Source organism: Aythya fuligula, chromosome 20 (genome assembly GCF_009819795.1).
Source record: "Aythya fuligula isolate bAytFul2 chromosome 20, bAytFul2.pri, whole genome shotgun sequence".
Lineage (NCBI taxonomy): Eukaryota > Metazoa > Chordata > Aves > Anseriformes > Anatidae > Aythya > Aythya fuligula.
The window spans coordinates 4922749-4944500 of NC_045578.1; the positions used below are offsets into that span (position 1 = coordinate 4922749).

General features: G+C 49.5%; 2 protein-coding genes across 4 annotated transcripts; both read left to right on the forward strand.

Moving 5' to 3' along the window:
- The first annotated feature begins 872 nt into the window (after window positions 1-872).
- On the forward strand, window positions 873-8977 carry PRKRIP1 (PRKR interacting protein 1). Its single transcript, XM_032201072.1, has 6 exons — window positions 873-992; window positions 1593-1671; window positions 3110-3210; window positions 3983-4068; window positions 5881-5948; window positions 8248-8977. Exons 1-6 carry the CDS (start codon window positions 873-875, stop codon window positions 8361-8363), a joined length of 570 nt encoding a protein of 189 aa, XP_032056963.1. The 3' UTR covers window positions 8364-8977.
- A 60-nt stretch (window positions 8978-9037) lies between these two features.
- ORAI2 (ORAI calcium release-activated calcium modulator 2) lies at window positions 9038-20715 on the forward strand. 3 transcript variants are annotated; one of them, XM_032201070.1, is made up of 4 exons: window positions 11306-11359; window positions 11979-12159; window positions 14343-14583; window positions 19945-20715. In XM_032201070.1, exons 3-4 carry the CDS (start codon window positions 14353-14355, stop codon window positions 20488-20490), a joined length of 777 nt encoding a protein of 258 aa, XP_032056961.1. In that variant the 5' UTR covers window positions 11306-11359; window positions 11979-12159; window positions 14343-14352; the 3' UTR covers window positions 20491-20715. The 3 variants fall into 3 exon arrangements, with proteins under 3 accessions (XP_032056960.1, XP_032056961.1, XP_032056962.1); XM_032201071.1 differs by having other exon boundaries at window positions 11311-11359; window positions 12026-12159; XM_032201069.1 differs by lacking the exons at window positions 11306-11359; window positions 11979-12159 and adding an exon at window positions 9038-9064.
- Window positions 20716-21752: the final 1037 nt, after the last annotated feature.

Here is a 21752-nt window from a genome sequence, read left to right on the forward strand (position 1 = left end):
ACAAAGCCCAGATGTTAATATAAACGCAGACAGCGCAGCATCCCTCCCCGATACCTGCCCTCCCCACCACCCTGTGGGTCCGTGCCATGGGGAATCACGCTGCTGCTCATGGCTGCCAGCGGGCGAGGCCTGTTAATTACCAAAGTGACACGAGCAGATGGTGCCGGCAGCCCTCCAGGGAGGCACCAGGAAGTCCTGTATCGCTTACACTGTCACGGGGCTGGGATTTGGCTGGGGCCAGGGTGCCTGCGTGAAATAGTCTGAATTCCCTGCTCCGGGCTCTGCTGTTGGGGGCTGAGCTCAGAGCTTGGCACGACAGATTTGGGGGATGCTAACACGTCCCATGGGGTCAGCTTTGTAGGGTCAGCCTCAACTCGGCACAGCTGCAGCCTGGAAAGTGCTGGGGGCAGCAGAGGGGATACAAGCCCCTGTAAACACCGCTTTGGGGGAAGCTAGCTTAGAGGTGGGCACTGGGAAACACAGCAGTGGCTCAGGAAAGCCCCAAAAAGGCTGCACCTGGGCTGGAAGCCGCTGCCTGCCTCCTCCTCACAGCCCTCCCCGTGCCGGAGAGCCCCTGAGGCGTTTGTGTGTGAGGGGGGGGTCCCTCATGTAACACGTTTTTCCTCCCCAGCAGCTAACAACGGGCTGCTGAACGGCTGAGGAACGGCTCGGGCAAGCCGTAGCCCTTCCCTCGCCTTTTCCAAAGCCCCACGGAGAGGGGGCTGAGGACCACAGACACGTCTGAAATGACGGGGGCAGGGCTGAGCCCCGCCGCCATCTTCCCGGCCGCGCCCGCCATGGCGGCGCCGCAGCCCCGGCGCGGTCGCGCTCGGTGACGGCCGGAGGCGGGCGGGGCGCGGCGGGACGGCAAAATGGCGGCGCCCTCGGCCCCGCGGCCGCCCAGGCCCCGCAAGGAGCCGCAGCCGCTCGTCATCCCCCGCAGCGCCGCCGAGGAGCAGCGCCTCCGCCTCGAGAGGCTGATGAGGAACCCGGTGAGGGGACCCCCTTGTTTGTCCGGGAGGGGTGAAGGGGGCTCGCTCATCGCCGTTTTTTTTGTGGGCGCCCCCGCTGCCCGTAACGGGGGGTCCCGATGCTGAGGTGAGGTGAGGTGTTGGGGATGGGGTCTCGCCCTCCCTGCCTGGGGGCTGGCTGAGGAGGCAGCACGGAGGTGGTTCTCCCACTGACCTTGCCCCCTGGCTTCTCCGTTCCCTGTAGATGTGGCAGGGAAGGTGCAGGAGCGCCTGTCAGCTCTCCCCAGGCTCCTGGTGCTGTATTCAGTTCCCACCAGCCTGGAGGTGCTGCCTTTTTTTTCCTCTACTTTCCGTGCTAAAAAGAAGCGCAGACACTCCTAAATCCTCCCATTTTGCAGGTTTGTTGACCCACAGGCCTGAATTTGAGGGAAACAGAGGCTACCTCACGATTCCCATTTTCTGCCTCCTCCCTGTGCATAAAGATTTCCACAAACGTGCTCCTTCTGGGCTCTGTCAGCTGGTGGAAGAGGCTGTTGTGCATGTACCACCCTTCAACGGTGTCCTAAAATTGCAGACTTTGCTCCTAGAGGATACTGATGACTGCTTGGTTTGTTCTTGCAGGAGAAGACCGTGCCAATTCCTGAGAAACTGAACGAATGGGCGCCGCGACCTCCCCCGGAGTTTGTTAGAGATGTGATGGGTAAAGATGCTATTCTTCAGATAGCTGTAGTATCGTTCACGTTAAGCTTAGGAACTGTTTAACTGAAAAGGCCAGAGGTGATTGTTGTTGCTCGTTTTGCGAGAGAAAAGAGGTATAAAATGTGCTTTTCGAGTTGCTTTTTCAAGTTTGGTTTGTGGGTTTTGCTTTACTGCTGGTTGTCAGAACACGAAGTGAACAACACCTGTGGCACTCCAGCACACAGGCTGTGTGTTAAAAAATAATCTGTTGCTGTATTGATGACAAAGCATACGTAAGTCTGCCTTTCCCACAGATGTGAGAGTGCTCTGAAAACTTCTAAGTATGAAGCCCCTCGTTTGATTGCTTTGAGTCTGAACCTTAGGCAGTGAGAAATAGACATGTGCAGTGGATGTGAGTGTGTGTGGTCAGCTGACAGCTGTGCAAGGAACCCAGCATAAGTATTCTGTGTACATTTTGCTTTTATCTGGAGGGATTAGATTTGGTATTTGTGGTGTAAACTATCTGCATATGGAAGTTATCTATTTCTTTGGAACTTTTGTCCTTATTATTGATCCTTTCCAGAGTCTGACTTGTTCTTATTTCAGAATAATTGATCTAGGACTAAAGGTTTTATACACCTTAGAATAAACTGTTGTACTTACTGTAATTCTCTCATGGCTTTTCCAAATAGCTTTTCTGTGTGCTTCAGTTGGACTGTTTTGTTTTTCTGGGAGCACTTGACATGCTGGGATTCTGTTGGTATCAGGAGCGCCCCTATTGCAGCCCCAGCTGCCACGTTTGAGTTACTAGGTGACTTATTTTGAGCATGTTTTTGTGTGCTTTGCATTGAGAAATAGCTCGGGAGACAGAGAGATAGACAGGAGTGCAATGTTGAAAGCTCCTGTGAGGCTTTTAACATGCAGATTAATGCCAAGAAGAGAGAGCTACAGGGATTTTGTTCATGAAGAAATGGATAAAACTTGTCAGTGGTATCTGTCCTGTATGGGAAACTGTAACATGATGGGGTTTATCACCTTTCTGTTGACCTTCGTGTTTTTGGTATGAGATGCTGAAAAGCAGAAGCAGCGTTAGTAGGATGTTTCAGTTCACCTCTGTCTAGAAGACCACGGTGTGCACGTTTGATCTCTAGTTCTTTTACTGCCTTGGTGTCTAGCTAAGACTGGATTCTCTGTGGGGAAGATAGGATGTTTTGCTATTTGCCTTGATCAACAGAAACTGCAGTGAACCATGAGTGTATGGTTTTGCAGCTCAGTTTGGCTTTTGATTGTGAGTGATTGGATCTTACATAAAATAGAGACACACTGTGTGGGTAGATTTTCATCTTACAGTGCCCTTTTATATGTTCTGCCCCTCGGCATCTAGCCATAGCCGTATGTGAACATCTGGTATATTTCTGGTATATTTTATCTTCTAGCAGATTGACCCATTTTTATCGTAGGTTCCAGTGCTGGAGCTGGCAGCGGGGAGTTTCATGTGTACCGGCATCTTCGTCGCCGAGAGTACCAGAGGCAAGATTTCATGGATGCCATGGCTGAGAAGGTCAGTAGGACACTCTTTATGTTTTTCCCATGACTATTTAGTGTTCGCTGCGTTTTTTTTCTTGTAAAATCATGTGCAAACAATTAAATTCTAAACCACCATCAGTGCAAAACAGTGCAGGAATACGTGATATGTGGTGTTTTTGTCAGCACTGAAACATGTGGTGTTTTGTGTCAGACTTGCTCCATCTTCCCTCTATTCAGTGGGGGTCCTAGCACACAGTAAAACAGCATATGAATGTTTGTGTCCTCATGTTGGATTGTAAATGTTTTAAAAACTGTTAGAAATGTTTCTAAAAATGAAAGCAAATCCCTAATTTCACTTTCTTGCACAGACAGCATCAAAGCAAGTACATGTGCACAGAATCAGGCTTTCTTTTAAGTCTTGGTCAGGTAGAGGATCGATTCCTCCAAAGAGATTATACTCTGTTGGCCAAGACGAGTCCTTTGATTCACATGTTAATGTTTGTCTCAAATTATCCTCTTGTTTTTTTTGGCATGTTCTTTAGGGCAAAAGCCCAGTGTTGCTTATCTGTTTTGGTGAGGATTCCTCCCTCTGAAGCCTTCATTGGTTGGCTCAGGCTGCAGGTTAAAAATGCTGTCTGTACAGAAGTCCTAGGATTACGGCTTTCGTATAAAGAGAAAGCCAGATAAAAGCTGGCAAAGCTCCCTTCTGTATTTTGCGAAAAGACTTCTCCCTAAAAGGACATGATTTTGAAAAGAAGTATTTTAATTTAGGTTGTGACCGAAGTATAACATGTGATCAATTACAGCAAAGACTAGATGAGGAATTCCAGAAGAAACTGGAGAGGAATAAGATGATTGCAGAAGAACAAACAGCAAAACGCAGAAGGAAGCGGTAAGGGCAGATTGTTCCCAGGAGGCTTGACATGGAAAACCTCATGCCCTGTACCTCATCTGTAGCTACGTACTTCGGATAAATCCTCTCACTCTATTTCTACATCTGTCAGACAAAAACTCTGGCTGTGGAAATTAATTTTGTAGATGTCATTGTTTGGTTTCTAAAGGTAGTTGTAAACTTGACAGGCTTTGCTGGCATGGTTTATTTTCAGTGCCACAGCTAGCAGGATAATTTTGACTGGCTGAGCAGCTTTTGCTGACACTTGTGTTGACTGCAACACGCCGTACTGCGTATTTGTTTTAACGATGTCAGAAAAGGTCTGTATGTACGTCTGGCTTAAATAATGTCTGTAACAGCTGACATCGAGCAGCTTAAGTGCAAAAATGGGTGCTGCTTAATGGGTGTGTATGTGAGTTTGGAGTAGCAGAGCGTGATGGGGCATGATGCTGTCCTCTGTACACTGTGTGACTAGCCCAGTTCAGTCAGTGAATATGGGAATGGCTGTTTGTGAGTGCAGTGTTGTTAAAATCAGTAGCTGCTTCTACCTACCTCAGAGGTAAATCTGGTAGGTTAAGTCTACTAAGTTAGAGGGGGAAAAATAAGAAATATGGAATCCTTCCTTTTCTTAAGTTTTAGACAAAGTAAAACAGTTACAAGATTGGTGCTCTCAGTAAATGGTCTGAGAATTGTTAATGTGGTGATGTAAAAATTTAAATTCCACAGTCTGTGCCATCACACCTTTCAGAAATTGCAGGATATCACGGCTTGCCTCTGACCCTGAGCAGCTTCTCTTTTGTCTCTTTGAGCATTTTGCATTTTGAATTGTGTAGCTGAGAGTTGCTGCTGAAAGGCCTGTGCAAAGAGACTCACTGGCATATTAACAGAAATGTTCACAACACCAACGTTGGTGCCATTTTCCTTTAGCCGTGGTGTGGTCCAACAGATGGCCAGCAAGTCAGATCTGGCCTGCTGCCTTTTCCCTGGCTGAGAAGGAGAACAACTGTTCAAACAGCAAACGCTGCCTGAACACTTAAACGCCTCCTTTCTCCCTTCTTCTGCAGAGTAGTCTAATGGTGTAGGTATCAAGCAACTATGCCCTTTAAGAGCCCTCTAACTTTATCTCTCCACCCTTTCTCTTCTGTCCCGAGTTCACAGGTACAGACGGTATCTGGCTCTTTCTAGAGAACCCACTTACTGCGTTGTGAGAGGAACATGAATCCCAAATTGCTCTGCCCAGTGTCTTCCATTAGACTGCCTGGTTACCTTGGCTAAGCAAACAGAACTGAAATCCCCTCTTAACCCCCATGTTACTTCTAGGGCCCAGTGTAATGATTAAGGATAGCCAAAGATGAAGATCAAAGAATATGTAGAATATGTTTGTTTGTTTGTTTCAGTTAAAGCATGTATTACTGTCTTTTTTTTCATTGTTGAATTATAGTAGACTGGGGTTTTGATACCATTTTCTGTGTTTTTATTAGGTTAGGTAGCTAAAATGTGGGGGCATCTTCGTTTCTTTCTTCTTTCTTGTGTTCTTGGATGTTCTCGTGTATCATATAGTTTTGGCTGTAGTGGTATCAGGGAATAGACTTGAAAAAAAAATTTCCACACAACTAAAACCAACAGAAATATTTCTGTTGATCTAACTTCGCTCTGACTGAATTTTTACTTGAGGCCAAAGTTGAATTGAACTTCTCCTCTGAAGTCTTTTTCCAAGATGTCTGTAATAAGTCCTTAATCAGTATATGATTGCAATGTGCAGAAGCTTTACAATATTAAATTTTCATGAGTCTTTTTTTCATTGCTTTTCAGACAGAAGTTGAAAGAGAAGAAACTGCAAGCTAAGAAGAATAAACTTGAACAAAAGAAACAGGAAAAAGGTCAGTAGGAGTTGGTTTTCTTTTCTCAAGACTCAGTTCTGTTCCCTAATTGAAGGGTTTTTTCCACCCGCTGTCCGAAGTATTCTTGAAAGGTGGGTGGGAAGACTGAATCTCAAGCTTGATATTTTTGTTAATATTTCAAAAGTACTCTTTGAAAACCCTCTAGGTTGAGATTTAATATTACAAATGACATCTCTATTTATGAATATTTTCCCCTTATTAGGGAATATTTTGGACAACGAATGCTGGAGTCTGATTTCATTGATAGTGGGTGTTTTACCCCAGCTATTCTGACAAGCTGCGAATTTAGAACATGCACTAAAAAAAGGCGGTATTGTTAAGGGCTGTTCTTCTGAAATATTTTTAAATGCATATGGGAAAATGAGGGAAAATGCACAACTTCAACGGCAAGAAACTAAGTTATGATTTTGTTTGAAAGAAACTGAGACACCGTGGTATCATCTGTTGTACACAACTATTTCATTTCACATAGAAATAAACATGAAAAATCAGACTGCTGCTGTTCTCCTGTAGTCTTGGAAGTGAGCATTCAGCGCTGCCAGTATAAATGTTTGTTCAAATTTTTGAACACTTATTGCTTCCTTTCAGTGAGTATATTATATCTCACTTTTTCAAATAGTTGTGCTTTATGGATTAGCACACTGCCTCTGCAGTAAGTCTTGGAGTTAACACAGCTCCCAATAAATTCTGCTCGAACATTAACTTGTCTGACAGTTCTGCCTTCTTTCTGCTTTGCTTTTCGAAGTTGGATCTATTTCAGCTGAACCATTGCCAGCCTTCCATGTAAACATGGGAGGGTAAATTAATCAGCAGGTAAATTATACTCGTGACAGCAAGTGAGTGTAGCAGAGAGCTTTTTGTTTTGTTTTTAAAAGCTACTTGGTCATGAACTGTGACTGGGAGGAGAATTTAAGTGTGAGGCTTAGCAGAACAGAATTGTCCATCCATTCAGAGCGTGGCTGAGAGAGAGGAGAGCTGGGCAGGGACTGGCACTGTGTTCTGGGACTGCAGTGTGCGAGTTGTTGGGCTGGAATGTTTTTGTTCGGCACAAACAAGTCATCTGGATGCCAGGATTCAAACTCCTGTCTTTAGAACAGTCCTTAGCTTTTTGCAGTTTTTGTTTCTTTATTTAAAAAATATTAAATACATAAATTGGTGGAGCTAGGAAGCACTTACAGCTATCTTTAGGCTACTGAGAACAGACTTGTCTTTTTCTAGCTTGGTTTGCCTTGGGTTGAGGTCTGAGAGTTCTTTACAAAGTAATGGAACTGTTTTTGTTGGGCCTGGTTAGGCAAGCATTTCTTTTTTCTTTTCTTTTCTTTTTTTTTTAATGAATGAATAGATAGAACTTGTGAGTTGCCACCTTTCATCTTTACTGAGTAAAAATCTTTAGAATAAAGGTTGGTGCTAAATTTGATAGTCACCTAATCTAAAATGCCAATATCTAACTTCACCACGTGGTGGCATCAGACAGCTAATCCTAAATGCGAAGTGTAACTGGTCAGAGCCTGAGCTGAGTGTGACTTGGTCTGAGATACAGTGCAAGAGCTACATGGAGCAGAAGGAAGGCTGCTAGATCTAGGTCCCACTTCATGCCATTTCCATACCCATTATTTAATTTCTAGTAGCTGTTTCCTCTTCTGGCCATTTAGCAGGCATCGTGAGTTTTCTATGACCCTAGTTAATCTGGCACCTACCTTAAAGGGTTCCTGTGTTTGTTAATAAACTGAACAGCCCGTAAAAGGTCTTGGCACCCTATGGAGTTTCTGTAAATTTGGACAGGCATTGAAATATGCAGAGCCTGGCAGGCAGCTTCCCGGTGTTTGCATTCTTTGAGTGTACTCTGTGATACTTGAAAGTTCATGCCGACATGCAGAGGTGAGATTGGGAAGGAGATAACCTATCGCTTCTGCAGTTGACTACCTCTGATTGAAATAACGTTCAATAGGAGGTGGAGTTGTTTAATGATGTCTTGGCACAGTGGTAATGCAGCCTGAGTGGTGCAGGCGAGGGAATGTTTCTCTGAGGGAAAATTTGATATTTAGGGCTCTACATCACTCAGCAGAATTACTAAAGCCTAACGCGTTTCCTTAGTGTCTGGGACTACTTTGTTGTGAGATCTGTAATGTGGAAGGCACACGGGACATGTTACCCATTCATACTAATTAGTGTGATCTAATAGCTGTTTGCTGAGCACCTGAGACTATTTTATTGTGAAATATTTAACAAGGAAGACACACGGGAATACGTTATTGATTCATACGGTTTCTGTCTTTAGAATCTGATCAATCTCAAGAGCGAGTCAGCAGCGAGGATGATGAAGAGGATAGCAAGGAGGAGGAAGAGAAGGAAGATGATGCCGAAGAGCCAAGTTTTGTGATGGGAAGAGGATGAGGCCTCTCAGGGAGAGCTGGAAACACTGTTCATTGCTTTACATCCAGGAGCATGAAGCCTTTCATCGCGGCCAAGCGGAACCCATTGGCGTACATTCTATCTGCTTAACGGTGAATGACCTTCACGTCGCAGGCCCAAGAGATATTGATAGAGAAATGCCAAATAAGAGATTTTTTCCTTAATTGCTTGTATAACTGCTGTGCAGTCTGCTCTGTTTGCTCTAAAGAGTCAGCTGTAAGTCTCTGTGACCCTGGAGTTCGTTCTGACATGGCCCAGAGTGTTTTTCTGAAAGCTAAAACAACTCCATTACTATTTAAGGAAAATATTACTGTGAGGGCTACATAATCTACTCTTGTCAAAGCTGGTAGCAATTGAATACCTGAATCTAAGGGCAGAATTTAACCTGAAATAGAAAAGTGGTCTGTAGCCAGACTGTCTTGCACTGTGAGTGTTCTGAATTTGGGGGTTTGTATGGGGTCATCTCTAACCCAAAGAAATCAGTTTATGTTGCTAGACAAGTTGTATAGATTTTTAAGCAGGATCCCTTTTTTATTGCTAAAATTTCCCTATTACTTTTCTTCCGTGTTTTTTAAATTAATAAAAGGGATGTGTCAGATTGTTCTGTCTTCTTTTATTTGAAGAGGATTTCAGTAAAATGAAGAGGTGCTTGCAGTGTTGCAAGAAAGGACAGAAAAACCTAGGTATGTGACACATGTGAAAATACAGCAAGAGGTTAGCCACATTTCATATGCTTTTTGCTTTTTGCTTGGAACAAATCAAAGTTTTCCAAAAGATTGTGTGTAAAGCTTCCAAATCCTGTGGCAGAAAGGCTTGGAATGGAATCACTGTGCTTGTGCTAAACTTCATGTAGTGACGCCTGGCTTTCCCTCTGCTTGAGCCCTCTGCTTTGAGCTTTGGTTTCCCTGGTAAGAATCACAAAATTCACATACATATTTACTTGTTGATGCCTAAATGAAAAGCGTATGCAGTGGTGGTTTTATTTGTAATTTAGGTTGTTGTCTTTTTGGTGTATCTTGAGCTAGAAGGGTCTGCCATCTTTCAGATGTGCTCATCCCAGGACCTCGGCACCCAGAATGCGGTGCTACTTCTCAAGCTCTAGTTAATGCCAAATAATTTAAAGCAAAAACAATGAAAAGGGAGAATCTCTTGCTGGATTTAGTCTTTTGAACAGTGCTGCCAGAACTCAGACGTTTTGTCTGAGCTGGCTTTATGAATTGGCTTCTTGGTGGTGTTACTGGCAGTGGGGAAGCAGATGTGATCAATTGCAAGTGACGTTTGTGTTTGGGTCCCTCGTACCTCCCCGGGGACTTCAGAGCTGCATAACTTCTGAGATTCAAGATGTATTTCCCCACCAGCACCCAGGGTTGGAGCTCTGCATGGAAATGTGTGTGAAATCTCTGTAGAGGCGCGTGCTTCAGAGTAAGCTGTGAATATTTAATTCCCTGGTGCTTAAGGTACAGAATGGATGTTCTGCAGTTGTCAGTTGCTCTGTGGAGAGAAATGAGTTATAAGAACTGTTTTACTTGAATCCCCCTTCGGGTAGGTGAGCCCTGTTGATACATCTGTGTCGTAGGACAAGCCGTAAAAACATTGTGATGTTTCTTGGCTTTTGTGGACGGAGAGGAAGTGAGAGTCTCGCAAATAAACAAAGACTGTTCTGCCTCTGAGCTTGTCAGGCTTTTGAGCTGAACAAATAAGGGCTGTTTTGCATGAAAAGGAGCAGATGTGCTGCACGAGGACACGCTTCTCTCGGCTGGGAAGAAGATGGACTTGAGCTGGCCTTGGTAAACGAAATGAATTCAGGTTGTATGGCCTTACCCCGGCTCCTCAGAATGTCATGGTACCCGTGCTGAATTATTCATCCACTACGTTTACGAGGAGCGCTTAGTTTGTGTGTGAAATCCCTAAAAAGCAAAGAATGTGTTGCTGAAGGTGGTAGCTGCCTTACGGTCTTCTCTGCTGCCGTGGCTGAATTTAGCAGCAGGATCTGTACGTGGTGCGTGTCGCTGTGAATTCTGAAACTGCCGTGCCACGTCGTGGTTGTTGGTGTCGTGTCCCAGAATACACAAACACAGCCAACTGAGCGGCTCGAAGGATGCTGCTTCGTTAAGCCAACATGTGAATGCTGCGTGACCTCAGAACGGGGAGAGTGCTGTCCGTGGAGCAGAAACAAGGAAATGTAGTAAAAAGAGGAACAATTTTACAATTGCTTCCTATTCCAAATATAGCACTGAAAAAGCAGCAATAACGCGAGGGTTTTAAGCAGCCCAGGAGCGTGACCTGCTTAAGCTAAGCTCTCGCTCTGGATTCTTTTCTAGAGGAGTCCCTCTCTGCCAGAGCAAGGAGAGGCGTCTCCAGGGGCTGGATTTGCTGCTGTTCCATTTCTGCATGCCTTCATAGGAGCACCAACCCCTGAGAGACCGCAGCGCTGGCGCTGCAACCGAGCAGAGATGCTCCTGGTGGGAAAGGCGAGAGGCACGCTCAGGAGCCGGAGTGCTTCCCTCTCCAGTAAGCTTTTAGGAACTGTTTCCCTTCGCCTTTTCCCTCAGCCTCTGCAGGCAGCACCGGGGAGCCCGGGGGGGGGGACGGCCCGGGCAGGGACCCGCAGGGCCCGGGGCTGCTCCCGGCGGGGCCGCTGCGGGCAGCGCGGGGCCGGAGAGGGACCGGGGGCGGGGCTTCCACCAGAGGGGGCGTGGTTGCATCAAAGTGGGCGCGGTCCCAGCAAAGGGGGCGTGGTTACACCAAAGTAGGTGTGTTCCCAGCGTGATGGGCGTGGCTCCCCGCGAGTTAGGCGTGGCCTCCCGCCGGCCCCGCCCCCCACCCCACCTCCTCGCCCAATCAGGCGCGGGTCACGTGCCGCGGGGCGGGGCGGCGCTCCCGCCCCCTCCCCGTTTCCTGCGGGTCACGTGGCAGAGGCCGGCGTTGCCTTGGCAGCGCGGCGGCGGCAGCGGCGGCTCCGCTCCCGGGGCTCCGCGGTGAGCTGGGGGGGGGGGGGGGCGGGGCTGGGAGGCCCCAATTCTGACCGGAGGGTACCGGGGGGGTCCCGGGGGGGTGCCGGGTCCCGGGGGGGCTCCGCAGCCCCGGGCGGTGCCGGCCTGGGGGTGGGGGTGCCGCGGGTGCTTGGTGTTGCCGCGATGGCTCTGCCCCCGCTGAGGCAGGGGCACGGTGCTGGCCCGGTAACTGCCCCCCCGGGCGGGTAACTGGGGCGGGAGGCCGATAGCTCGCCCCCTGCTGCAGCTGACCCAGGCAGGAGCGCGATATTGCCCCAAAAACTCGCCTCCCGTGCAGGTAACTGGGGCAGCAGCACGATATTTCCCCCATAACTCTCCCCCTGTCCGGTTAACTGAGGCAGGAGCATGGTATATCCGCGATAACCCTCTCCTCATCTAGCTAACTGAGGCAGGAGTGTGATATTTCCCTGATAACTCTCCCCCTGTCCACCTAACAGAGGTAGGAGCACGATATTTCCCCAATAATCCTCCCCCTGTCCAGTTAACTGAGGCAGGAGCATGCTATATCCCCGATAACTCTCCCCCCGTCGAGCTGACCGAGGCAGAAGCGTGATATATCCCCGATAACTCTCCCCCCATGCAGCTAACCGAGGCAGGAGCTCGTTTCCTGACAGCTCTCCCCCCGTGCAGCCAACAGGCTGGGCAGTGCCCCCAGAACAAAACCCCACGGAGGTGCTGGAGCTGTGTGGAGGTGCTGGAGCTGTGCCTGGAGCTGCTCTCCTCGGGTCTTGCCTCCCGGCCCCTCCATGCCCGCGGGCAGCAAGGTGAGTGCAGCCCCGGCGCTGCCCCCGTGGGCTGTGCTGGCGCTGAGGGGTTTTGTTCCCCAGTTGGTTGTTTATTTGGGAGCAGCTCTCGAGCCACTCCGGAGTCAAAATTCAGCCTCGTTGGTATTTCCAGTTTGTTTTTCTAAGGGAAGGCGCGGATGCGATTGGGTGCTCGCGCTCTCCCTCTGTAACCTCTGGATTTTTTATTTTTTTTCTTTTTTAATGGAATTTGTCCCGGGTTGGAGTTTCCAGCGTACCAAATTCCTGTGCATTTTGTGGAAAATCAGCATCAGGGTAGAGGCCGTCTGCGTCCCAGCTAGAGGCAAAGCCAACAACCTCTCCCCACGCTATACGTTGCAGAATTCACACAGGATGTCATCACAGGAAACGGCTTCATACTTTTGCTGCTCGCAGGATGTTTCTGCTCGTCCCAGGGGGCCGGGGGAGAGGGGGTTTTCTGCCATAAGTAGGTGATTCTTGTCCTTTCTGGAAAGGGGCCAGGCAGGGAGGTTTTCTCTCTGTTTGTGTGTTCTGCGAGTTCCTTTGCTTTTTTTCTTTGCTATCATTTGAAAGCTCTTTGCTCCTGAGCTTTTCAAGAGCCATCCAGGACTACTACAGGGCTGTAATTCAGACCTTGTTGAAAAGAGCAGTCTCGTGCTCTTGCTGCCATCCTTACAATGTCTGAGGAGCTGAAATCTGAAGGTTCACAGAAATAAAACTCTCCAGGGGGACGGGCAATCCTACGTCTTCCACTGCTCTGTGTGCTGCAGCAGCCTGATCTTGGTTACGGTGCCTGGGACAGCTTTGTTCCTTTCCAGTCATGCCATTCGGAGCTGTGGGCTGTTGGTGCCCTCTTATCTGTGCTGCTTCCTCAAATCTCGCAGCAAACACTGATTCATTAGCTGTCTCCATATGGCCCTCGTTTGCCGAGAGCTGGGTGGAGCAGGGGGGATGCGGGCAGGGCGGGGGCTCCCCTCAGGCACTCAGCAAGGTGCTTGTGACCTAGAGGTGTGGTGCTGGGGCTAATCAGTGCCACGCCGTGTGCGATTCTGGGCACCCACCTCCTCCTTCCAGGAGCTGTAAGTATTTAGAGCCAGCAGGGTCTCGCGTGCCGTGACTCGGTCTTGCTCTCTGCCACCGTGGTCACGGCAGACCCCAGGGTGTGAGGATTAATCAGAGGATCGAGGTTTCCGTTCTTCAGACGACTGAGTTAGCTCATTCCAGATGTTTGTTGGAGCTGAGAAGTCCTTGCTCAAAACATAAAGTCTGTTTCGTATCCGCAGATGATGCGGAGATAGCGAGCCAGGCAGCAGCAGGGGTACGTGGTGGGGTGAGGAGGGGATTGCTGGGACCTAGCGCTTGTTTCTGCCAGCAGCGGTGGCGTTGGCCCCCCGAGCAGCACTGCTGGCCCTTCCCCTATCGCAGCGTAATCTCTGGGATCTGAAGACACTCAGAGCACTTGGAAGGCAGCCCGCTTTTCTTCCTGGAATTGTCTTTTCCTCTCCATGTGCTAAGAGCTGCCAGGGGAAGAAAGGGAATAGGATTGTCGGCCAGATGTGGATGATAAGGGGAGTGCGGATAGTTTAGGAAATTGAACTTTCCACTGCAGGAGCTTGGGAGAATCATTTGTTAACCACCCACAGCATTCAGGCCTGGGCCTATTTCCTGTCTTGTGCCCGTGTGAACTGAGCAGTGGTTTAATGGGAAAACCTGATTTCCGAAGGAAAAGCAAGAACTGAGTGCCTGGACAGCTGGAGTTACCTTGGTTCTCCAAGATTCACTTGGAGGTGATGGGTGATGCAGGGGAAACCAAACTGTCAGATTACAACGAAATGATAAGACGAGGAACCTATCTCCAAAGTGTTATGGAGAACAAATTAGTGAGGAGGAACTAAAGGGGAGAGTTGAGATGCCAGCTTTGAAATAAAAAGTTGGGCGCTGTGCAACCTGCCTGACCCCCTGCTGGAGCGGTTCCCAAGCTTGCTTGTGCAGTCTTGCCTGGTTCTCACGGTCACTTTTAGCACACAGATGGTTGTTTTCCTGGGTGGTGCATTGTGTGATACCGTTTGCTCCATCGTTTGTCTGCTGGCCGAGGATAGCCATGTTCAAGCAGCTTTTCCAGTGGCTGATGCTTGTCGTTTCTCCACTGCCTCCTTTTGAACGTGCCTCTTGTTTCTCCTCAGCACTTCTCCCATGATGAGTTCTGAATTAAACGTTCCCGTGGACCCTTCCACTCCCGCTTGCTGCTCTGAGCCTGGCACCAAAGGCATGGATTATCGGGACTGGGTGCGCCGCAGCTACCTGGAGCTGGTGACATCCAACCACCACTCCGTGCAGGCCCTGTCGTGGAGGAAGCTGTACCTGAGCCGAGCCAAGCTGAAAGCCTCCAGCAGAACCTCTGCGCTGCTCTCTGGATTTGCGATGGTACGTTTGTTCTGCGGGCACGCTTTCGGGATGGGGGAGGTTCTGGTTCTGTAAAATCCCCCCCCGTTAATCAGCAGTGCTTTCTCCCTGCCAAGAAGCAGGACGTGCTGCTGCTCTCTGAGGAGCAGGAGGAGGCATCTGCCTGTGGGCTTCGGTTTGGCTGCTGCAAAGTTTGAGGCTGGCTCTCTCGAGGCAGCGTGCAGACATGAGCTGCCTAATGATCCACCCACGCACTCCCAAAGCAGACCTTTAAAAATCCTGGTCCCCATCCTGCTGACAATCCTGAGCGCTGCCCTGGTGCTGCTGGGCTCTCTGTTGGCCCCGAGGCCGGGCACTGTCAGCTGCCTTCACGTGAGGTTGCACCTGGTCTGCTCCTGGAGCTCCTCGGCCGTTGCGGTCCCGCATGTTATCTTATTTTCTGTATGTGCTTTTTTCAGGTCACGGTGCCTAAAATAAGGTGGAGGTTGGGTCACAGCCTGCCAGGGAGGAATTTGCATAGCGTGAACAGAGAGATCGTGTTGTGAGAGGCCCCGCAGCCTCCGGCGCGGCGTCAGAGGGCTGGGCAGCCTGCAGGGAGCCAAACCTGGTGTATTTTTGTCAGCACTGTCTATCGGGAATAATCCCCAGCCCTTTCTTTGCTCTGTGCGGCACTCGGGTGTTATCTGGAAGCTATTTGCATAGGTCAAAACCGTGTCAGGGAGCGTGCAAACAACCCAGAGACGGTCTGGTGTTGGGAACCGAGCCGTGGGATTAGCAGAGCGCCGTCGGGCTGTGATGCCAGCAGCCTCTTTGCCTCCCCTCGGGTTCTTCCTTCGCAGCAGTGCGGGCTGCAGCCTGTTTCAGGAGGCTTTCTGCTGAGGAAACGGGCTCGCTGCTCAGGTCTGCGCGCTGAGCGCGCCCACGCGGAGGGCAGCGTGTGGGAGAGCGGGACGTGAAGATGCCGCAGCCTGCGGTGTGTGAGCTGCAGGGGGGCAGGCCGGCTTTGGGAGCCTTCCAGGTAGCTGGCTTTGTTTGTTTGTTTGCTTTAAGCTGCTCCCACGCCTGCTTTTCCACCCACGGAGCATCGCAGTGGTGAGTTCCCTCTCGGATGACGAAGCTGCTCACCCAAAGGGAAGCTGGAGGAGCGTGAGCAGGGAGACGAGGGGGAGCAGCCTGCAGGGCAGGGGAGCTCGGTTGCTTTGCGGTCCCTCTCTCCTCACCGTGTGTATGTGATGCTCGTCAAAGCTTCCCGTGCAGCCTCTGCTGCTGTGTCACCAGGCGTGTTGTGCTGAAGGGCAGGAGGAGCCTCCCTGTCCTGATACAGCTGGCTTCTCCCGTAGGTCTCTTTCCACTGTAGCTTTCTTACTCTAAAAAGCATTTCATGTGCTGGCCTCAAGGTTCCTGGAGTGGTGCAGTTGTTGTTCATGACCGTGCCCTTTAACGTGAGCACTGAATTGCTGTTTTGTAGCACTGTGAGCCCCGATGCATCGCGTGTGAGCAGATGGCTCTGCCTGGATGCCGGTGTCACCAGGACCCCGCAGGGGCTGGAGCGCTGCTCCGCAGGGCTGGGCTGGGTATGAAAACACAGAGCTGCTGGAAGGGCCCAGCAAACACACACAGTTAACTGTTTGACTTCTGGTGATGAGGCACTTAGCTACCTGCCAAGGTTATCTCATTTACTTGGTGCTCCTGGATCAGTTCTTAGAGGAGTCTCGTGCCGCGGTGGGCATGCCAGATCTGGTGCCCGGGAGTGCTGTCTGCAGGGCACTTAGCAGCTTAAAAGCCAAGTAGGTAGAAGGATTGTGAATTAGAGACAGCCACTTTAATGTAAGTAGATCCCAAACTGGTGTATTTCAGAAAATAACGCATTTTCTGGAAGGAATTCTCTTCTATTAGCAAGCCTTTCCCTAGCTGACTGCATTGGGCCATCCAGTCAAAGGTGACGTATCTATCCCTGCCTCGTTATTTCTCCGCTGGTAATTTGCTAGGCATGTACTATGGGGATGTTTAGACTCTAATAAGAGCATCTCTTTGGCTATGATGGAAGCAGCAGAGTTATTTAGAGTGGAATAGTTTCCTTGAAGCCCTGGGTGCACTTAACTGTGTAAACAAATGTCACAGGGGCCTTGGCTATTGCTTTATTTACTTCCCTGTCAGCGTGTGCGAGTCCAGCCAGTTCCATATTGGCTGGAAATTATTCCAAGCTGATGGGTATTGAATCAACAGGCGGTGGCTTTGATCCAGCTCCTTCTGGACAGGCTGCAGAATCGTGCGAGCCGTCCTCGTTAGGCGATGCTCGCCGCGGTATTTCTGGCAGGGGAACGGGCAGGCCAGGAGGATGGGGGAGCCTCCCAGTGCCAGGTCTGCCTGGAGGGGGCCGTGTGGCTGCCGGCATCGTCCCAGGGAGGCTGCGGGTGAAGGAGATTCAGAGGGAGCTTAGGAAATCTCCTTAATCGTTTTCCTGGTGGAAATAAGAGCTGTCGCTGCTAGCCGGTCCTCTCAATGCTTGTCCAATTGCTCCAGGATGTGTATTGGATTTAGAAAAGGAGGGGGGAAAAAAATCCAACAGATCGACCCGAGCGATTGTTGTTACAGGCTGCCAAACCATCTGTGTGAATGTAACGTGTGTTGTGTGAAGCCGTTTGTCATCCTCTCCCCTGATATTATCTCTGCTGGACCAGATTTCTCAAGATGAGCATCTTCTTTGTGGCCAATCTGGGCCGCGGTGATCTTGAAGGAAAAAACCCACACAATTGCCTGTAATTTAACCTCCGCCTAACTTAAAAACCTTCCTAACACATGCTTCTGTAGCAAACCTGCGAGCTTGGAGTTCAGCAGGGCCACCCCCGGGCTTTAATTTTAAGGCTGTGCTGAAACAGGCGGCTGCTCAGCGCGGTGCTCGGTGCCTCGCAAAGTCAAGCCCTCGATACCTTGGCCGCCGGGAAGAGGTTAGCATAAAAGGGGCTGTAATTGTATCAAACACGACATATTAATAGTTTTACAGGCGAAGCAGCATACTTAATGATTTTTAAATGGGTTATGTCAGCTTGTCCTCCTTCTCCTATCCCGGTCAGACGATGACGTGACAGCCTGAGTGGGGTAAGGTGATAAAGCTCGCTCACCTTCCCTGTGCTCCTTCGGGTTAAATGATCTGTTTTTCTGCCTTGCTGCCCTCTGGATTGTTGATGTTTTCCTGTGAAATACCTCTTACTGAGCCATCCGTCAGTGTTAAAAATTCATCGCATTGCACAGCTGAAGCTAGCCCTAGGGAATAGGTTAGTCTGGGAGGAAACATCCAATTAGCTGAAAAGTGCTGCTCACGCGAAGGATAACAACTAGGAATTGATATGTCGACATCAGCCGGGCTTTCAGCTTTAATATAAAGCTATAAATTGAACACGCAGGTACGGTTCCCATTCAGCTCGCTGAATGCTGTGTCTCCGGGTATTACAGCACCCAATCATGCACAAAATACCTGCAGCTTTCCCTGGCTGATGCGGGTGACTGAAGAGCACAGCGCTGTACCAGAGAATTGTACAGAGCCGTGCAGCAGAAGGTAAGTCTGGTCCCAATAAATACCCAGGGAACTGCAAAGGGAACACGTGCAAGGCAGTGTGTGCGTTGTATTCGGACGGACCTTGCTTGCAGTAGATGGTGAAGCCAGTTGTGCGTTATTTTCCCCGCTATTTGACAAGATCTGCAGACAGGAGTCTTTAAAAAATTAAAGACCATGCCCACATGCATCACCAGAACAAGTGGCTGGGAATATCCAAGAGCTGTCACTATATTTTTGGTGTCTCTAATACCACATACAGCTGGCGTAGGTGTAAAATCCAGATGTGTAGAAGCTGTTTTCTACCCCAGGCACGTGTTATCTCTTGGTGCTGACAGATGTGTTCAGGCTTGACCATGATCCGCTCCTTCAGGCTGCTGATGGTCTCAGAATAAACCCAGGTAAGACAGCAGTCGTGCCAGTGTAGTGCTGCTTCCACCCTCTTAAATCCTTCTCAGGGCTACCAACAGGGAGAGTGTGAGTGTACTTTAATTGTAGTGCCTAAATAACATTAATAACATCAAATTAACACTAATTAACAAGTAATGCCGCACTGAATGGTGTGGATCATCGTACAGAGCCCGAAATGGCTGCTCATACAAAGTGTGGATGAAGTGGTGATGCCTGTTGTGCAGAATCCACCTCCACCCTGGAATCCAGCTGCTTGTGCCAACTTTCCCTCCCCGTAGCGGCTCTGAGAGGTGCTGGGCTGGGGCTGGTGTCCTCAGTCAGCTTCTCCTTCCCCTAACGTACACGGTGAGCTCCAGTGTGCTGGAGCAGCAGGCTGCCTGGGGTCACCAGAGGTTTTGCAGGCTGCACTAAGTGATGCTGGAGAGTTACCAGAGGGCAGTGTTGGGTATTCTTGTCCACTATCTTGTAGCTTCCCTTGGCAAAAGCTTCCTGCAGCCCTGTCGGGGCTGACACCACGCAGCAACACACATGCTGGCTTGCTTCATAGACAGGTGAAGGATCTTAACAAATTTCTGTGCTAAACCAGCTACGGACCCATAGCAGGACTGCAGCTCTGGTGCCAGAGGGGCACTGCTCTCCTGCCTTTGTTGTTTGTTAAACATCACTCGACGGAAGGTGCAGTTGAGGCTCTTTTGAAACAGCTTCAGAGACTTGTGTGCTGTGAGCCTTTCCTGAAATGAGAGTCCAGCTGTTAACACGCCTGTAGCTGTCCACCTCTGTTGAACGTATCAGTAAGTTATTAGACCCCAAGGGAGAAATTTGGGGATGTAAGTGACTCGTATCCAGGCATGTGCGCAATAAAAACGAACGCCGCGTTCTGAGAATAGAAGGCAGCTATTTTTACTGTGGAGTAACTTAAACTATAGAGTAGCTCACGTGCTTCCCCTGGGAGGTGGCGTAGCCTTGCTGGCGGCTGGCCAGGCGGGCTGCTTGCTTTTTGCTTTTCACACTCGTGAAGCTGAAGCTTCCTGCGCCGCAACCGCTAGCGGTGAGCGGAAGAAGAAAGTGTGGCGGGCGGGCGGGCTAGCAGGCTGTCAGCTGCCTCCGAGCCACACTTCTCGTCTAATGGTTTCCTTCTGTCGTGTGCTCGGGTTGAGGCAGCTCGTATGGCTCGTGGTGCAAGGAGAGAGCTGTTATTTTGGAACAGTGCGGCATGGAAATGCGTGCGTGAGCCTTGCGGCGGGGCAAGCGCATCGTCAGCGGGACCAGGCTGCCCCGTTTAGGCTGCTCCAAAAAGCTCTCGAGTGTGCACTTGACCTTATGTGGTCTTCTGAATAAAGATGCATTCCTGGATGAAGGCCTTGAAAAGAGGAAAACCAGCTGTTGACGAGCAGCCTTCTCTTCCTTTTTCCCCCCAGGTTGCCATGGTGGAGGTGCAGCTGGAGATGCAGTACAAGTACCCCCAGATGCTGCTGATCGCCTTCAGTGCCTGCACCACGGTGCTGGTGGCTGTCCATCTCTTCGCTCTGCTCATCAGCACCTGCATTCTGCCCAACGTGGAGGCAGTGAGCAACATCCACAACCTGAACTCCATCAGCGAATCCCCCCACGAGCGCATGCATCCCTACATCGAGCTGGCGTGGGGCTTCTCCACGGTGCTGGGAATCCTCCTCTTCCTCGCAGAAGTGGTGCTTCTGTGCTGGATAAAATTCCTGCCCGTGGACTCCATCCTGAAAAACGAAACCACCACCATCCAGAAGCCCAGCGGCCACGCGGGCTGGCAGGCAGCGCTGGTCTCCACCATCATCATGGTCCCCGTGGGGCTGATTTTTGTCGTCTTCACCATTCACTTCTACCGCTCCTTGGTGCGGCACAAAACGGAGCGCCACAACCGGGAGATCGAGGAGCTCCACAAACTCAAAGTGCAGTTAGACGGGCATGACAGAGGCATGCAGGTAGTGTGACGGGCTGAGAGCAACGTGCCCGTTCTGCTAGTTGGTGAGACACACGGTGATGGATCGTCCCGAGGCTTAAATATGTAAATGCTAATTGCCTGCCGTATTTAGCTGTGGGTTCTAGTGCTGTTTCAGATGCTGGGGTCTCTGGTCCTACACACTTCTGTACTTAAGTAGACACTGTTGTGGAGTTCGAGATCAAGTCTTGATCTACATTGGTACAAGTAGCCAAAAATCTGCTTTTTTTTTTTTTTTCTTTTTTTTCATTTTTTTTTCTTTTTTTTTTTACAAATGCAACATTCAGTTGTCAAAAGTAAAACTGCATCAGCTGTCCAAAAAAGGCTGTGTGTGTCTGGAACCTGTCTCACGTGTCAGAACTCCCTGGCTGTCAGTGCAGCAGCAATTAATTGGCAGTTTATTTCTAGAGCTGTGCTGGTTAATGAAGGTATCTGCTTCCAACCTGAGGACCTCCAGGAAAGCACAATAGAAATGTTCATCACCTCGGTTCTAAAGCAAGCGTTCCATAAGTACATAACCAAGAAGAAACCGGCCTTAGCTTTTATGTTCTGTTCTTGCTATTCCTTACTACGTTTTTATGTCTGGGGAGGTCGAAATTCGAATTGCAGGGGGCTGAGGAGTTCTGTCATAATTTCTCCAGCAGCATCTGTCACTCTAGATTGAATTAATGCCGACATCATGGGAGGATTTTTTCCAATAAGAAGCAAGAGTGCCCAGGGAAGGCCTACAGGTGTTTCAGTTTTAACAAGGACATTCCTAAAACAGAACAGTGACAGGGAATTTAACGAGACAAAATTTTGAAGGACTAGAAAAGTTTCAAGGAGGTAAAGAGTGACAGCAGGCTGTGGAAATCTGTCCCTGCGTTGTCTTCAGTTGTGTACTGTTCCAATGTCTTTCTCCTGGCTTGCTGTAGAGAACAAGCCCCAGTCCTGCGTTTTTTCATCAGTGTTTGTCAGCTGTACGTTCACCTGTCCAAAAGGAATGCTTCCTCCTCCCTGCACCAAGGCAGGCAGCTCCTCTGGGGGAACCTGGAGCTGCACAGGCGAGTCTGGAGCTGGATCCGGCAGGAGATCTGGGTGCCATTGAAGAGCCATCACGTTCCACTTGAGCTGACTCTTTTCCAGCAGCAGAAAAAAAGACACTTGCACGTTTGTTTTGCTTAGCAGGGGAAGCTTGTGAATACTCTAGCATCCTTTTTGGGGGAAAACTTCTGTAAAAACTTGTTTTATGATTTGTGGTAACCTCATGGAGAG

What these genes read in the sequence shown, in the direction of transcription:
- PRKRIP1 (XM_032201072.1), top strand. Translation starts at nt 873, where the DNA reads ATGGCGGCGCCCTCGGCCCCGCGGCCGCCCAGGCCCCGCAAGGAGCCG. An exon ending in AGAGGCTGATGAGGAACCCG is followed by an intron (nt 993 to 1,592) that starts GTGAGGGGACCC and finishes TTGTTCTTGCAG; the next exon opens with GAGAAGACCGTGCCAATTCC. An exon ending in ACAAAAGAAACAGGAAAAAG is followed by an intron (nt 5,949 to 8,247) that starts GTCAGTAGGAGT and finishes TTCTGTCTTTAG; the next exon opens with AATCTGATCAATCTCAAGAG.
- ORAI2 (XM_032201069.1), top strand. Translation starts at nt 14,353, where the DNA reads ATGATGAGTTCTGAATTAAACGTTCCCGTGGACCCTTCCACTCCCGCT. An exon ending in TGCTCTCTGGATTTGCGATG is followed by an intron (nt 14,584 to 19,944) that starts GTACGTTTGTTC and finishes TTTTCCCCCCAG; the next exon opens with GTTGCCATGGTGGAGGTGCA.